The 18,798-nt window shown below is 35.9% G+C and overlaps 1 protein-coding gene and 1 long non-coding RNA gene across 2 annotated transcripts; one reads left to right on the top strand and one right to left on the bottom strand.

The window, feature by feature from the left end:
* Nucleotides 1-420: 420 nt before the first annotated feature.
* On the top strand, nt 421-15,640 carry LOC141444987 (waprin-Thr1-like; the record flags this gene model as incomplete). The annotated part of the gene is made up of 4 exons (XM_074110766.1): nt 421-455; nt 7,793-7,857; nt 8,287-8,448; nt 14,988-15,640. Coding segments are annotated over 4 exons (360 nt in total), but the record flags the coding sequence as incomplete, so codon positions are not given.
* Nucleotides 9,647-14,981, bottom strand: LOC141444986 (uncharacterized). Its single transcript, XR_012453260.1, has 2 exons — nt 14,258-14,981; nt 9,647-9,835 (listed from the first exon to the last, which is right to left on the bottom strand). It is a non-coding gene; the product is annotated as an uncharacterized lncRNA (long non-coding RNA).
* Nucleotides 15,641-18,798: the final 3,158 nt, after the last annotated feature.

Here is an 18,798-nt window from a genome sequence, read left to right as displayed (position 1 = left end):
TCAATCCTACCTAAGAGTTTTTAATAAGAAAACGCTTTCGAATTTGCTCCGGAACCCTTAAAATATTAGAAAACCTTAAACTTTCAAGTTCGTTGTGAAGAACTACAGACAAACGTAATTATTTTTCATTATTTTGTCATATACTCCATAGCATTTTAAAACGAACTCAATAAACAAATAGCAAAAAGTAACAAGCAAATTCAGCTACTACTGTCATCGATTTATAATATAAATAATAATAGGTATTCTAAATCGATGATACTGTATTTGCAACGTCGCCACTCTCCCAGAGCGCTCACCCACTTAGGCAGTAACTCTACGAAAATAAGACTAACTGAGCTTTCGTAATTCATAATCTTTTGTATGTTTGCCAACTGGCCGAACCAGAACCAGTCTCCTCTTAGCGGCAGTGAGAAGTAGACACACGCAGCTTGTGCAACATATACAAAACATGGGTAATGTTTACATAGCTGTTTCTAATTCATTTTTCGATACTATTTGAATTTAAATATCTGAGACTTTATTTTTCATACAGTCCTAATAAGTATAATGTTTCTCATAGTCATAGATTTCTTTTTCTTAATGTGATATGGTGCATTTTGGACTACCCAGGTTTTCCAAACGCGATAGTAATTTAGCTAAAAAGATTGCTCTAACATTAGTTTAGTGATGAAAACAATTATGTACCTATTGGATTTAGCTACAATGGGTTGACTTAGGTTAGTAGACTGTATCTAGCTTCATTTATGATTGAAACGCGTACATATAAAATGCATATTTCCATTATACTTACATACACGTGACTCCTAAAATCATAATCCTTCGTTTTGGCTATGCCATTGTCGGATAAAAAAAACAAGTCTTCGAACATTGCATTGTAGATTTAAGTAGGTACATGAAGAAATAGGCTATATTGAAGGATTCAATGTGAAGTCATAACAACAACCTATGTCAATATCCGTTAATATATATTTCAATTTATATAAATTCCGACACTGAATTTTGGATCAATCAATCAATCAAATACTTTATTTTACATAAAAACATGGTGTACAAAATAGGTCTTAAATATTATTAGTTTTCACATGCTCTGTTGCTAGGACAACACGTAAAATACAATTGAATAAAATAAACAAAATAAGTAAAAATAATACAAAAAAGTACATTTACTTAATTTTTTTTAATGTCAAGATACAAATAATATCCTCTGCCTGGAGAGAGATCTCTATATTGTAGCCTCTCCCCACAAAAAGTGTAAAGTACCTACCTATGCAATTTTCCGTGGTAAAAACTATCCTATGTCCTTCCCTGGAACTTAAACTATATGTACTTATACCGAATTTCATCTAAATCGGTTCAGCGGCTAGACGTGATGAAGTATAACACACTAACAAACAGACTGAAACTTTCGCATTTATAATATTAGTGGGATCTAAGTAGGTACTTGTACTTTTTTTTGACGACCTAGATGATGATGATGATGATGATTTTGATGGCCTAGTGGTTAGAGAACCTCACTACGAAGCTAGAGGTCCCGGGTTCGATTCCCGTGTCGGGGCAGATATTTGTATGAACAATACGAATGTTTGTTCTCGGGTCTTGGGTGTTTAATATGTATTTAAGTATGTATCTATCTATAAAATTATATTTATCCGTTGCTTAGTACCTACCCATAACACAAGCTTTGCTAAGCTTACTTTGGGACTAGGTCAATTGGTGTGAATTGTCCCGTGGTATTTATTTATTTATTTATTTACTGTCAGTTTGACAGAATCAGGTGCTAAATTATGGAACAAACTTTAAAAAAAAACATTTTTTTTAAACCAAACCTTAACAAAAAGCCATTATTGACATTGGTTCATAAACAAACATGACAGAAAATTTTCCACAGCCGCTATGAGTAGGTAATCTAGTTTGCGGCTAACCGTAACGACGCTATGCATGTTTTTGTACTCAGATAAGATACAGCAGTTTTATTAAGTACCTACATTTAAAAGAAAGAAAATATTTAATTGGCAACGCAATTAAACAAACAATACAAGACAACAATATAAACAATACAAGATAAAATAGTACAATACAGCACAGATCATATTATTAATTATGGCATCTCTAGTTATGGCAGGACATATAAAACTTATTTACAAAAAATATATAATATACAAGTAAGAATACTGAAAACCATTGTACCACTTAAAATTAAACTTAAGTATAGAAACAAATACGAAAAATTGTTTCAGCACTGTAGAATCATGAATGTATTTGATAAAGTCAAATTAGCCATAGCTTTAGAATATAAGGATAGACTGGGAGAATTAGTTAGATATGACAGACCAAAAAGGCTCCGAACCCTAGATAATAGTAATCACTTCATCACTCCAAAATGTCAAAACATTTATGGCAAAAGGATCTGGTCCTACATCCTTCCTCAAATACTAAATGATTTTCCCAGGGCTACAATTGATAAAATAACTAGCAACCCTAAGAACATAAAAAACATAATTAAGAATTTACTTATTAAGGGCAACTCATAGCCTAGCAACTAAAATCTTTAAAAATAAAGATTAGCTAGGAATATAACTAATTGTAAAATTGTTATGAAATAAACAGTTATAATTTTAATTTTTTTTTTTTTTTATATAAAAGGAGTTTTAAAAAAAATAAGAATATGACTTTGCAAGTAGTCTGTCCTGCGGCAAAAGGAGCAAACTCAGCTAATGCTGCGCTTACGTGGAAGCTGCCAGCGCTGGTTTTCAGTCTGCCCCTGTTGAAACATGCTGGAATATTGTCTATTAAAAGGCAAAGTACCTACCTACATACAAGACAGAGGACCTGTACACCATCTCTGTTAGTTTCTGTTATTAGGGTTCCCTACCTCAAAAATAACAATACCCCACTTGGACACGCGAAGTGTGGGTTTCCGTAGGTACTAACTAATACGCGGCTAGTATTCAATACGTTCGCTATAAACTTTGTCTTCATCAATCTGAAATAAAATGAAAATGGTGGTGTTTATAAAATAATTAAAAGGCCGCTTCATAGAAAGTTATCAAGAGACCCATTTGCTCGTTTTCCATCGTCAAATAAAAATAAAATGAAAAAAAAAGTATAAAAAATCCTACAATGCGCCCTGGGTTATTCAAGCGTTTTTTTATTTCATTGGGCACATTTTTGTTGACATGGTAGAAGATTTTGTTAGTTTCCAGGTTATCTTGTAGAAGTTCAAAAAAAATAAGGAATATTACTGCAATTTTCTGCCGTCAGAGTGCAGCACTAGCACAAGCACAAAACAGTAAACAGTTTTTTGAGTATCTTAAATGCCATAATGTCATATTATTTCAATTATTTTTTTGGAAATATAGCTCTATCGTTACTATCGATGTAAATATCATGTTATTTTGTTACTAATAAATATAATATCATGATTTCTATAAGTACCTACCTACTAATACTCTTTGGTCATGATCTGTCATGGCGACAAAATATAAAGAGAACTGACTGTCATGGAGGTTTGCGCTAGTGTCGGACACGCCCGAAATAGGGTTCCGTAGCCATTACGAAAAATTAAGTAATATTTTATTAAAAATTAAGAAAAATTAAGTAGGTATATTTTATACCTTAGGCTGCTATTTACTCTTAAACTGCTAATAATTCTCAAGAAAACTTAACCGTTATAGTTTTCCTTGTAAGTTTGATATAGGTCATCCTGATTTTTTTCAAATTTTCCACCCACCGGTTTAGATTTTAGAGGGGGGGGCGCTCGATTTTAATGAAAATTTGCAATTTAAAGTTGAACATTTTGCAAACAAATCACTGAATCGAATTTTTTTATAGCAACCCCCTAATGGTTTTAAAATACCTATTCAACTCCCACACATGTTGGATGAGAGAAAAAAATCACCCCCACTTTACGACTATGGGAGGTAATTTATTGAATCAGGCGTTACTTTGCGGAGGTCCATATCAATGAACTAAAATAATTTCCTTGCTCACCCGCGACCTTACGATAGCTAAGCTTATGCAAAATATGCGTGTTCATGCAGTTCCTCCACCTCCACACTGTAAGAACACACACAAATCACACAAACCATCTATCACCACCACCACACTACACTGACGCGTTTCGAACTCAAACAGAGCTCATCTTCAGAGTGACACAACCGTACACCATGCTACCAGTTGTTATGGGAGGTACCCAAAAAAAATTTATTTTTATTTACCATTTTGTCGGCATAGTTTACATATATATTCGTGCAAAATTACAGCTTTCTCGCATTGATAACCCCTGAGCAAAGCCGTGGACGGACAGACAGACGGACAGACATGGCGAAACTACAAGGGTTCCGTGTTTGCCATTTGGCTACGGAACCCTAAAAATGTGACCATGAAAATTGAATGAGACGGTTGAAACGCTTGAAAAATGACTGCTAGCTGGCATTAAAGTCATGGATAAAGCTTCGATTTCTTAAAAATGTTTTCGCCTGTTTATCATTTCGCGATATTTGCGTCGATTAATAGGTCAAGGGGCGCTTGCAAAACATATAATGACACATAATTATAAACAGACTAGCTTTTACCCGCGGCTTCGCACGCGTAAACTATTCGGTGTGGTAGCTGCAATTGAAATTTTCGGGATTTTACAAAATTCCCCTGGAAATTTCCAATATTTATATCGTGGTCTTCATTGAGGTTGTGTTGTGAATAACTGTACAAAATTCAAGACTCTAAACCCAGTGCTGAAGTTTCAAAATTTTTCCCTATCCAAATTCAAATGCAAAATTCAAATTCAAATCATTTATTCAGTAAATAGGCCGCAATGGGCACTTTTACACGTCATTTTTTATACTACCAGCGCTTTCGGAAAGACCATCATTGCCAAGAAGAATGCGCCGCAAGAAACTTGGCAGTAATTTTTTCAAAATAAAATAATTACAAATAAAATACTTAAAAACTACAGTATACAATTAAAGAAAAAAATACGAAATAATAATAATAATAATACAGGGATGTATGGGGTCCCTTAGTTACAAAACTATACCGTGGGAATATCGGGATAAAAAGTAGCGTACTTATGTGTTATTCCAGACATACGGCTACCTACAACCAAATTTCATGCCTCTGTCGGCGGCCGATCGTAAAATCCGCCAGATCACGAAATTCCTAGGCATATCGTGAAACGCCGCCATTTCATGATATGCCTAAACGTTGGCCAGGCATATCACGATGTGCCTGAGAAATAATACGGCAGATCGATTAGAGCAACGCATTCGTCGATATTCCTAGCTCTATACCGGGCACATCGTAAATAGTTTATTTTTGGCCACTGGTGGCGCTGCGTATGCAATGGCGGCCGTGACCAGGTCGTGTTTTGTTTAGCGCGTGAAAAATGTCGGCGTCGCAACAAAATGATCTTTAAACCGAAACTAGTGATTGAATTCAAAATAGAAGTGCAAAAGAAGCTTTTGAACATCAGCTCCGTTCTTTTTATGTGAATCAAACGTATTCTGTGCACAATGTGAAAAAACCATGGACGTCTGCCCGTATTTTAGAGGTTAGTATTTTGTTGATAAATAAAGTATTCACTAGTTGTTACTTATTTATATAGAAAAATTTAGGTAGGTACGACGAGCGAAGCGAGGAGTGGTTAGTTTTAATTGTGATCACGACGCACGAGCCGAGCGAGCGAAGCGAGCGTGCCGCGGCAGCGGCCGGCGAAGTGCCAGAACCGATATGGCGGCGTTTCATGATATGCCTAGGAATTTCATGATCTGCCTAAACTGGCCAAATCATGAAATGGCGGCGCTTCATGATATGCCTAGGAATTTCATGATCTGCCTAAACGTCACTAGGCAAATCGTTAAACGGTGAGTTTTGAACGATATGGCGGATGTCCCTTAGCCAATTCATGAAATGGCGGCATTCACGATATGCCTAGGAATTTCGTGATCTGGCGGATTTTACGATCGGCCGCCGACACCTCTAAGCCTAGCGGTTGTTATTTCGACATTTTATTCCTAGGTATCCCGTGGTAATATCGGGTCAAAAAGTCGTCTATGTGTTTTTCTAGACATCCAGCTTCCTACATACCAAATTTCATGACTCTAAGCTCAGCGGTTAATATTTCAAGATTTTATCCCTATCCCGTGGGAATATCGGGGTAAAAAATAGATTATGTGTTATTCCAAAGGTCCAGCTACCTACATACCAAATTTCATGACTCTAAGCCCAGTGGTTGTTATTTCGAGATTTTATCCCTAGGTATCCCGTGGGAATATCGAGTCAAAAAGTCCCTTACGTGTTATTCCAGACGTCCAGTTACCTACATACCAAATTTCATGACTCTAAGCCCAGCGGTTATTATTTCAAGATTTTATCCCTATCCCGGGGGAATATCGGGATAAAAAGTAGCCTATGTGTTATTCCAGAGGTCCAGCTACCTACATACTAAATTTCATGGCTCTAAGCCCTGCGGTTGTTATTTCAAGATTTTATCCCTAGGTATCCCGTGGGAATATCGGGTCAAAAAGTCACCTATCTGTTATTCCAAACGTCCAACTACCTACATACCAAATTTCATGACTCTAAGCCCAGAGGTTGTTATTTCGAGATTTTATCCCTATCCCGTGGGAATACCGGGATAAAAAGTATCCTATGTTTTAATCCAGGTTATAAACTAACTTTTCGCCAAATTTCATCCAAATCCGTCCAGCCGTTTCAGCGTGAAAAAGTAACAAACATACTCACTCACTCACTCACTCACATACTCACTCACATACTCACTCACTCACTCACAAACTTTCACATTTATAATATTAGTAGGATAATGATATTATGCATCATAAATCACTGCGGAATTAATAAAATAGTGTGTTCGTTTAGAACACGTTGCTTTATTTGAGGGTCGAGCCAAAACTGCTACTAAATAATAGATAAGTAGATTATATTTATTACCTTATGAAATTTCTGAAAAATATATTAGGTATAAATAAACATATGTCCATTATATCTTCCTATTTCAGAAGAGTGTATTCATATGTATACAAGTAAATAATGTATAATACCTAGTACTTAATCCAAATAGATTAAACGTCAGTCAAAAATAAAATCACAAATTATAGAATTATAATTATATTCTAGAAATAATAATAACAATAATGAACAGTGAAATAAAAATGAAATAAAATAATGTAAATAAATAGAAGTATAATAAAAATAATAAAAATAAAAATTGTATTATAAATAAATAATGTTTAATGTAATACAAGTTCACAAAACATGCAAACGTTGTAGGTAAAGTCAGTAGGTGCAAAAATATGGAAATAAAATTAAAAGGAATGTATATTAAATGAAACAATTTATGAAATAATTGTGAGAGAGAAATTGTTGTTTTACTTAGACTTCCGAACTTTTTTCTGACATTATAATTAGGAAAAGCAATAAATACTATCTAACATCCAAGACTAAAACTATTTATAAACTAAACTATGTTACAAAATAAAACGTCATCCAAATTTTCTGCCCAGGCATTGACCCCAAGACACTGGCAGCATTACCTCTCTGAACTGTTATTCCTAATCTTTGCGAGAGGTAAGTGCCAGCCCTGGGGTCACCTGAGGCCAAAACCAGACGAGAGAGAGATATTTTTATAGTTGTAATATTATAATTACGAAAAATATAAAACATCGCTTCACAATATCGTTTTATAGCACTAAAAATCAACGTCGGGTTACTATTTGTGTTTGTACTAAAAATACTTGCTGTATTTAAGCTCCATGATTAAACTTTGTTTCAGGATCCTTAACGGTGTTGGTGTTCTCCGTGTTTGCGTGATTCTGCTCATCAGCTACACAGATGCTAGTAAGTTAATGATTTCGAGAAGAGTAGTTGGGGTTACGGCTCCGGGAATTCCCCTCTTTGGTGAAGTTCCAATCCACACGAGAAGTCGATTAAAACTTAATATTATCATGACAGTAGCGCGTGACCTGACACGGCACTTGTCTGTTTTTTTGATATAACAACAAATTAATGACCAAACTGCTTTAACATTCGAATGGGATTTTTATTTGAAATTAATGACCTAATGGCCACGGAAGTGAGGGGCAGAGGCCAAATACTCTCCCTCCCCTTCAAACAGGGTCTCACAGCGCAGGCAACCTCATGCATAAACGTGAAGAAACCTTTGGCAGAGTTCCCTCACCACCCCACTTCCGCGGTCCCCGGAAAGCACGGAATGGTATTGTGAATCTATTAATCTAAATAACAGCGATCCGTATTTGATCTCGCCAGGCAGCTGCCCTCTTCCGACGAAGGTATACGGCTGTAGTCCAAAATGCACGCAAAACTACGACTGCAAGGGTGGCAAGCTGTGCTGTCGCAACGGATGCAACGCCATGTCGTGCGCCGAGCCTGTCAGCAACGGGCAAGGCACCAGCGGCGATAAATACTCGGGTAAGTAACTGGGAAAGGCCTATTCGAGCGTTTTTAAATTAAATTGTATTAGGTAGGGAAAAACTTTAATAAATTACCTGCTTTATGTAGTAGTGCACAGAACTGATACGGGACTTAAGTAAGTCATTTTTCGAATATGGCATTTTGACTTATCTACACGGGCCATTAGCCCATTATTCAAGCGTTTATTCCGTATCATTTTCGTGGGCACATTTTTGTTGAAATCTCTAGGTTGTGTTGCAGTTTCTAGGTTATTGAGTAGAAGTACGGGATGTCTTAAAAATAATCGCACATAACGTCAAATTCTACAGCCCATTCATAAAGAAATGTAACCACGAAAATGAGACGGTTGAAACACTTGAATAATGGTACTCCCTGTACACATGAAAAACTTAAATAAATGACCTGTTGTATGTAGTAGTGCACAGTATTGATATAGGACTTAAGTCGACATATCTATACGGACACTACTCCTATATACAATTTTTTTCACAACTCTGTTCCCACCAGATTTTGGGTCATTATTTCCAGTGTTCGGACAACTTTTACAAATGATTTTTCTAGATTTTCATAGCGTTTCCGGTTATTTATTATAAGAACACAATAAACAATGACAATTACAAAATGAATAATCGACCAAATGGTTTGATCTACGTATAGATTTTATGCCGACTTACTAATTGACGAAACGAGTAAGTTGAGCATGAAATGATGTCAATGCTGCTCTGCCAAATGATGTTGTGCCAAATGAAGTATTTGCGAATAGTTCGCACCTTTAAATTAAACTGAAATAATTCGAAATTTTCTCATTTTAAAATTCAACCAGATTGTGTTTTATTTAAAGTTTATTTTGGAACTGTGAATATTTCGAATTGTTTCAGTTTAATTTTAAACGTGCGAGTTGAAAATTGGCGCAATAGAAGTAGCGAATCAATCGGTCACCGTCTGCTCGGCTATGATAATTATGTTAATCTCTTCTACATGTCGCATTTTTCTACTGATTCTTGTTTATTGTTGTATTAAAAACTCGCAAGATCTTGAGCTCACCGAGCCACACTAATCTTAAATTTGTGACAATGAGGGCTATCGCGTATGAATTCGCCACTAGAGGCGCTAGTGTAGCGTGAGGTTCCGAAATGTCAAATCTCATAGTTTTTTACGCGGGTTCATTTATAATTATAAGATCAGTCGAACTTACCTAAGTGAAGGCTGATCATAATTATGGGAAGCACCTCGTCCGAAATGATCCAGAAAACTTGTAGTCGTATATTCTTACGCTACTACGTTACCACAATATTTTAAAGTAAATACAGGAAAAACGCCTCCTCTCTGTCATCCTCGTACGGCTTCCTGTTCCGTCTTTGATCGCCGCCATTCCTTTAAAGCTCTTAATCACAACCATTCAGGGCTTTATTTTATTGAATCTGAAATAAACTAAGATATGGGTTAGGGAGGGACTGGATCATTTCGGACGAGGTGCTTCCCATAATTATGATCAGCCTTCACTTAGGTAAGTTCGACTGATCTTATAATTATAGTTCAGCACCTCGTCCTCATGATCCAGAAAACTTGTAGATGTTTAAAGCAAACAGTTGTGATTAGTGAAATATTTAACATTTAATGTTAAAATTTTCAAAGAAACAATTTCTTCTCAAATATAAAACTAAAAATAAGCTACCTTAGCTTAAAACCATAACAAGAGTATGTCTTGTGTTACTATTAACATAAACTTATAATCTTAAGTGTGAACTACATATAGCTCTCCAGAAAGAAGATGCATCCTGGACCAGTGGTCTGTTGTAATGTTTAGCAAACATATTTGACCCACTGGTCCAGCCTACCATCTTTCTAATAGTTTTGATGTTAACACTCTCTTTGACCGCAAATAAAGTCGCCGCGTGTCGCGTGCTGTGTGCAGAGAAGGTGTTAACATAATCAACACTTTCAATACAGCCAAACAGATTTATTTATTTAGATATTTAAATTTTCGTTAAAATAAAGCAACAATAACACAAGTCGGTTTTTTGTCTTGGCCAAGATATTATATGATCTAGAATACTTTTAATATTCTCATGTTAAAAATATTATCTAACTTAATCAAGGATAATGTCTGCACTTTGTGTTCTAACAATTGCTAGAAAAGTGACACATTTTTAGTTTTTAAGTTTAATGTTTCATTAGAGAACACATAGTATTATTCAGATGTTTAAGTACAATTTTAGGGTTCCATGTTTCAGAGTATTTTGGAACATTGGGTTTAAGTTAAATATCCCTACAAAAAATCTCTATTTTTTTTTTTTTTTTTTTAAACTGTGAGTAAAATTAGTGAGATACAGATCTATACAGATCAGTTAAGAGAGGTATAAGTCAAGCCTTCTTTAAACTTTAAGGTATTACAAGGTAAGCTATTACATTTTAAATAGATGCATCTAATAGATTAAAGTTGTGTTTGTTACAAAACTTAATCCAATGGTTATACTATATAATAAATGTTGTCTCATCATGCCTTTAGTGGCTGATGCCAACATAATATCCATTGAAGACTTACTTGTGCCTCTCTTAGTGAGTGCTTGCAGGACAATATTGCAGCTTCAATATGAGCTGCTTGTGGAGGGGAGGGTGCACCCTGAAAGGTGATACTAACAATTCCCCTCTACCATAGACTGAAATTATTTGAAACAGGGTTGGGTGGGCCAATCTGGGACAATTACTATGCCTCTGTTCTGATATTTTCAAATAAATATAATATATTACCTATATTATATACTTTTTTATTTTTTTTATTTTGTAAAACAGCATTATAGAAAAAAGGTAGAGAAGGCATAGAAAAAATTGGTTCCATTTTATAGTATAGGTATCACAAGCCCAAGCACCAGGGTCAGGAAACCATGACACAAATTAACACAATTTATTATTTGCTCAACAAGCAAATAGGTGTATTTCTGGTTTTTCAAATATTTTAGTTATTGTTCTGAAGAAAGAGAAAGATAGCTCACACCCAGTCTAAGTTTTTAATTTGTGAGGCTTTGTCTGCAATATTGTTCTCCGATTGTACATCTGAAGCATAAACCAAAAACCCTTTCATCTCACAGAATTGCCAGATCTCTCGAGCAAACCGCATATAAGCGTGGATGTTGTGTGCCTCCAAATTTATTTATATATGCTATTGCAGTAGTATTACTTATTTGCAAAATAATTTCACAGTTGTACAGATCCAATGCAAGAAAATTCAATCCAAATAGGCTGCTAGTAATTCCTAGTGATTAAAATTACCATAATTGAATTCAGGACAACAGGTCCCCAGCCAGAGCCACTAGCATGATAGCATCAGAATATATTTCAAGTTTATAACAAAAACTTTATTTTTAGACAACTACGTTGAATATTATGCTTTCACCAAAAAATCATCATTTATTTGTTAATTAACATCTAGGGTTGCATTGAAATTCTTTTCTACTATTAACTAAGGCCAGTGTTTTAAAAGATTCAAGAAATTTAGTATGGAGCCAGGCACATTTTAGGTACTGCTGGGTAAGATGATACCAAAATACCTATGAACTTAGCAAATTCACTAATTTTGCAACTATATTTCTTTATTAATTTAACAACATGGTCATAAATCGAAAAAATTGAAATTCTTTTTCTTTTAGAAAATTAAGTAAGTACTTGTCATATTTCTAAAATTTGGTACAAAACCTAGAAATGTATGTTATGGCAACAAACAACTCATGAAGGATGGTTGCTTAATTAATTGACATTTAGTTATTTTATTTTGACAACTTTCTGCATCATTTCCTATATACAGTATGTCATAAAATATATTGCTGTTAATAAGCCTTTGGTTGGACCAAAGGCAGTGGATAACCGGTTTCATAAGTTTTGTAAAGGCAACCATGGAGCTGTATTGAGTTGAGACCAAATGGGAGGCACTGGAATTTGTATAACTTTTCTTTGAAAAGAAAATATAACACGCACATTACATATATAACAATGAATTACATATAAGTCAAAGTCAAAATATCTTTATTCAATTTAGGCTATAACAAGCACTTATGAATGTCAAAACAAAAATCTACCACTGGTTCTTATACCGGTTATATAATTCAGATTCATATACCGGCAGTAAGAAGTAGACGTTTTCCAGTCTACTGTTGCTATAAAATAAAGCAATGTTTGTTCATAAATTTGACAGCTCTGTCCTATTATTATCCTCTAATTTAGGTGTTATGGGTTTGTTTAACTGTTTCAAGTATAGGAAACGCTTGTTAGGTGCCATTAGGCTTTATGATAAGAAAAAAGCTTGTCAAAAATTATTTATTACTATGTAAACATTCTTTGATAGCACCATTATCAAGTATTTAGTTAATTTTATTTGACAAATCAGCACCTTGAAACTGAGAAACTATTGTTTTTCAGAATGGAGGATTGAAACGGGTGGTCACCAAAGACTATGTATTTTATAACCAGAAATTCAGTCTAAAATAACTGAGTCTGTAGTGATTTGCTCCCATCTGTCTAGATAGTATTGGAGTCTACCTGACCTGCCTGGTTGACATTCATTGCCTGCGCTGTGGAGGATGCTTACTGCTAGCCGGACGCTGCTCTTGGGCTGATGTCTCTGGAAGTTGCTCTTGTCCTCGGGCAAGCTGCTGCTGCTGCTGGTGACCGGAGTGGAACTTTGTTACAATTATGTTTTGGTTTATCCTTTGGCCTTTACTGGGCATGGTGGGCTTCAAACTCTGTCAAGACATTTCTTAGCAGACTGGCTATATTATTATTATTATTTTTTTAATTGTAAAATTATTGCCAAACAGGAGACCTTCAATAAGACTGTTGTCCATATCAAATCTTTCACATAATTGTTAAGTCTAGACACAAGGATGTTTCATCAACTCTTGGATAGGTATTTCATAGTGCATGTAGCAAAGTAAGTGTGCTGAACAACTTAGATATTCTAAAATTTTAATAGTGTTTGGAATTTCCTTAATGACATTTGTCATTGCCAGTCCCACACTTAGTTGTCAGCTGTTTCTGTTCTTCAACTATATTGAAATATCGTTTTGAAGCATTGTCCAAGACTTTAGCTTTAGTTTCAACATTCTAGGCGGGGTAATGGACAATTAACCATATTTGCACTGAATGGTGTCCTTTGACAAACCAGTTTACAGGATGTTTTCCCCATCTAATGCAAGCTCATCAGAGAACAGATTTTCAATTTTCGGACCCAAAATTTTCATAACAGACTCGGAGAGAGGTTCACTTCCTCGGGGCACATCTTCCGTTTTCTCACCATAGCTGGCGCCCCCCCCCTTTCTGAATTTTTCTGAAGATACTTCATCCACCATCATCCCAATCTCCCTTAGATCTTCTGGGTCTGTCGCTGTAAATGCAATGAGCATATTTGTCAGCCTTCCAGTATACACAATATATAACGTCCACACGGTAGACCTCTCGTGAATACTCGGGACTATTGTGTATACGTGCATGTGCATAACGTGCCACCGGTAAGCCTCTCGTGAATACTCTCGGCACAGCAAACATGCAATTGTCGTGATAATCACAACAAAATCGGCCACTGGCATGCCTCCCGTGCATGCTCTGGACTCGAAGAAATGCATAAGACATGCTGTGAGTTGCTGATAAACCTCTCGTGAATATTCTGAACTCGAAAAAATCTAACCTCTAATAAGATAGGTATTGACTTAGTGGTATTTCATCGGATGGTGTACAGTTTCTCGATGAATTCTTCAATTTAACCTGTTAGGTATCTGAAAATTTGATAAGGTTGATGGTTGTTTATAAAACTTACGTGCACACTGCACGTGTTTCATCATCATCAGAATCCGAGTTAGACTCCGAAGCATATTGCACCAATTTTCCTAATTTTCTAATTTTAAACAATAAATCTGCTTTTGTGTATATTTTCCTTTTGTTCATTTTGGCTAGTAATTATTCAAAATATATAAAACGAGCGACGAATATGGTAACGCTTTCGCACAAAAAAATACAATGGCGGCGATCAAAGACGGAACAGGAAGCCGTACGAGGATGACAGAGAGGAGGCGTTTTTTCCTGTATTTACTTTAAAATATTGTGGTAACGTAGTAGCGTAAGAATATACGACTACAAGTTTTCTGGATCATGAGGACGAGGTGCTGAACTATAATTAGAATAATTTTGTGAATATTTTGAAATATCTGAAATTAATTATGGCAAATATGCGTTCCGGGGCAATGAATGTCTGTTGAGACAGTTTTGTCTTTCGGAAACCTTTGTCCTCCCTTTTTTCCGAACAAAACGGGGACTATGCAACACTGTGGCATGCTTGATATTTTTATGGTACAATTTTAAGGTGTATTAAATATGATTTTAATCTAAACTTTGTTTCACGCCCGTAATAACAGACTTTGAAAGCCATACTTAAAAACCTCACACAACAGTGCGCCATCTAGTGAGACAAAAAACGATAGTCCTCATTCTCTTGAACTCCAAACGATGCATATATTTTGACTCTAAAATGGTTTTCATTATAATTTTAGCCGGCAGCGGCGTGTACTGCAACAACCAGAAGTGCAGCCCGCAAGAGGTGTGCAAGCAAGACCCCGCCACCAAGCGGATGAAATGCGTGCGCGCTTAAGGAGGGTGTTTAGACAGGCTATATTTCGATGGCGTTAGTAGCGTGAGATCCGTTTGACGTTACAGTCTTGCTTGTGATTGGCTCGCGTGACACAAGTGTCAAGGTTGTCAAAAATCATTACCTCCTGACATGATTGATACTAGCGCCAGCTAGAATGTCAGTGCCCATGTCTATGATATTTTTATAGAGACATCGTCACACAGACTGAAAATTTTTAATCCCACTTGGGCCCGATTGCATAAAAAAATACAAGCTAATAGTATTAGCGATTTTATATTGAAATTTACTAATATTATTAGCTTGTACTTTATTATGCCATTAGGCCCTGGAGGAAAAGTACCTACCTACCTACGCTCTCAATACTGAAGTAAGATACTCAAAATAAACATTTTTTTAAGAAATAAAGCTGCACTAAAGGATTCAACACAAGTCTCATTCAAACGAAATAAAAGCAAAATTCACTTGTGTTGTGACTCATTCCAATTTTTAATTGATAGCGTTTGGTTAGTCAATGCTACCTAAGTGGTATATTTTAATAAAGTTTTTTAACGTTCACCTTCCAAGCGTTTTATTTCCAGCTCAAATAAAGACCGTTATTATAAAATATCTGTATAAAAGATTAAGGATATGTTATAAAATTACTTCGCAACTTACACAAACTACCTACACATTATACTTAATTTAACCTAACCTAACTCAGTATGCGTGTGTTTTGGATTGCCAGAAAGTTTATTCGAAGTCAGATAGGTAAGTCCTTGTTTGGAAGTCATACGCCATGACAAGTTACTTTTTGAACTTACATCATTTTATTGAATATTATATGTATGTGTCATTTTGTCATAAAGGCCGGAGTCTGGAACTGAAAATTGATGAAAAAGACACCAATATTTTACAAAATCATATTTGAGAATTTATACGTTGAAGTGTCAATTACTAAGAAAGTAGAGTTCTTAGTTATTTAAATTCTATTCTGCGTATTCTGTTGTTTCATATATAGTGATTCTACAAGTCTCGTACAGTCAATGTCATAAATAAGTGATCACTTTTGTACCTTGTCGCTTTCAGTCGCTACGTGATTTCGTGTGTAATATTATAAATGCGAAAGTAACTATCTGTCTGTCTGTCTGTTACGCTTATTCACGTCGACGAAACCACTGAACCGAGTACGATGAAAGGTAAGTTTACTTTGAGATAAGTTTGTACCCCAAGGATCAACACAGGATACCTTCTATTCCGGTAGAGGGCGCCACCGCGCGATATCCTAGATCCACGCAGACGAAGTCACGGGCATAAGCTAGTTAGTTATAAATAAGAAAATGAAATAGTGTCTACAGCCCAATAATAAGCCAATTAAGTCATATGATAAGAACGCCGAACGAACCATTTATATACCACATACGCTCGACTTGCAGTTCATCCTATTCTCAAGTCTAAATGGGGAAGCAATAAGGCACTACCCTTCACCATAGAGCAGGGGGTTTATTTTTTCATCAGTTACATCTCCTGAGTATTGTTGTGTAGTCGATACCTAGTCTCAGTCGCTGCCGAGCGCCCGGCGATGGCGCCTCGCGCCTATAAAAAACCTTCACAACACGCGACAGAATTAAAAAGTTACAAATAAAACGTGACTGCCAGTTCGTCGGGCATTGCATGTGTAATTTTTTTTAAAGTCAGTTTGACGTTTAAACACTTTCAAAAAATCGCAGGAAAGTTATTAAGTATTCGTACCCAAGTATCGCGTAATAGATTAAATAAGTAGAGATTTAATTCAAGTAGTTTAAAATTATTCACTCGAATACTCCAGATTAGTTTTTTTAATTTGGAATAAACCAGAGGTGCACGCATTGTCATTTATCATAAAATTCATAACTTTTACTAGGCTCGTTTAAAATGAAAATTAAACTTTTATTTTGCGGACAAAGAATCCTGAACATGTTAAAAGTTCTAATAAGTACCTACTTATCTATAGCCATGTGTTATCAAGTCAATTATTGCAGTAACAGGTGCTTGGATTTGTAATTACTTACTGTAAGTATAATAAGGTATTAAGAGACAGTCTGTAATAATAAGGCAAGGCACTCCAAGTTTATTCCTTAAAAAATCTATCGGAGTAAGTATAAGTTAAAGAGCACCCAAAATTATTGCGTGTTTTTCAGGAGGGGGGGGGTAGATTTTGGAAATAGCAAGGTACTTATATCTATACGTTGCAAAAAAGATGAAAAACAAAATAAGTGCCCCTTAAAAACTACCTCTCAAATTAAATTATTATGCCTAACTTGTGAAAAGGAACTAAGATTTTTTTCCTACAATTAAAAAGAGGATAATAAAGGCTCATATTTAATAAATAATTTCACCACACCCTTAATAAGTACTCTAGCTCTTTTGGGACTTTTGAGGTCACCTGAGTATTGACTAGCGATCACATTCAACGTCGCTCTACCCTGCTCTACCCTCATTCTAAGTAAACCGTTTGACGGAACAAAGTGATGAAAACGATAGCGATTTCAAGTGCCTCTGTTCGCCTTCGCGTTAGCGTATTTTGAGCAGAAGTGTAGTCGAACCTTAAATGGTAACTCAACTGCTTGCCTGTGGGCGTAATTAACGACGTTGGAGATATACTCACCTATAATTTTATACTTGTAGAGCTACAGCGAGCAGATCGATAATGATCATTTATTCAGAAATGCACCGCAGCCTTTATGACCAGTGCCTACGCGAGACCGTTCGAGCAATAAATCCAATACTTACTCAAACCTAGTACTAAAAAAAAAGTTAGTTATTCTAGCGGCTATTGTATCATATTCACTGCTGGCATATTTTTTTTAATCTGTCGTCAGGAACTGGGTTGGTGAAATCAAATTAGGTACCGTAGCGTACGGCACGGGTGTAACGGGTTACTTTATAGCCCTGAGGGGTAACTTAGGACATTGGGAAAATAATAATTAAAACCATATTTAAAAACAAAATTCTTCCAGATTAACTCGGTTCATCTTTTATTGTTTTGAAATTAATTATGGTTATGGCTCATTGTCATATATGACGTTGGTTTCACCTAAGCGCGGGCGTCCACATTTAAATGGTTTATTAGCCCTTTTTTAAAAATATGATTTTATTATGGGATAAAGTTACTCTACTTATTGAGTCTAAGTGGTCTAAATACCCCGACTTTACCATTCACGAAAGTAAAATTCATAAGCACTTAGAAAAAATCTTTAGTTTTTACAAAACTAAGTACTAACTTCAGCTCAATTTAATTTTCGACTGTTGACTAATAATACCTTGCTGTAATTTTCAACCACTCTACTCTTAATATTAAAAATTGAGTCCAATCTTACACTACTTTGAAAGTGGTATTTTTGAGATTGCGAGTTCAAAAACCACACCCAAACGCGGGATTTTTAGTATGTTAGACTCGTGACAAAAGTAAAAAGACTTTAAAATAATGTGATTTAAAAAAAGCATGAGTTCGGATGAGAGTGCGTGCTGCGCGGCGCTGTGGGCGCGGCTGCGCGCGCGCGGCGCGGGGCTGCGCCGGCGGCGGCGCGTCGCACCCGACAGCGCGCCGCCAACGGAAAATCATCCAGGTCAGTACCACAGCATACAGATACGTACTTATAGGTAAGAAGCCGTGGTGGCCTAGTGGTTTGACCTATCGCCTCTCAAGCAGAGGTTCACGGTTCGAACCTCGGTCGCACCTCTGAGTTTTCGAAATT

Source organism: Choristoneura fumiferana, unplaced genomic scaffold (genome assembly GCF_025370935.1).
Source record: "Choristoneura fumiferana unplaced genomic scaffold, NRCan_CFum_1 Sck3bRy_122;HRSCAF=308_pilon, whole genome shotgun sequence".
Classification (NCBI taxonomy): Eukaryota; Metazoa; Arthropoda; class Insecta; order Lepidoptera; family Tortricidae; genus Choristoneura; species Choristoneura fumiferana.
The sequence above is the reverse complement of the archived record's forward strand: the minus strand, read 5'-3'. Positions and strand labels throughout refer to the sequence as shown.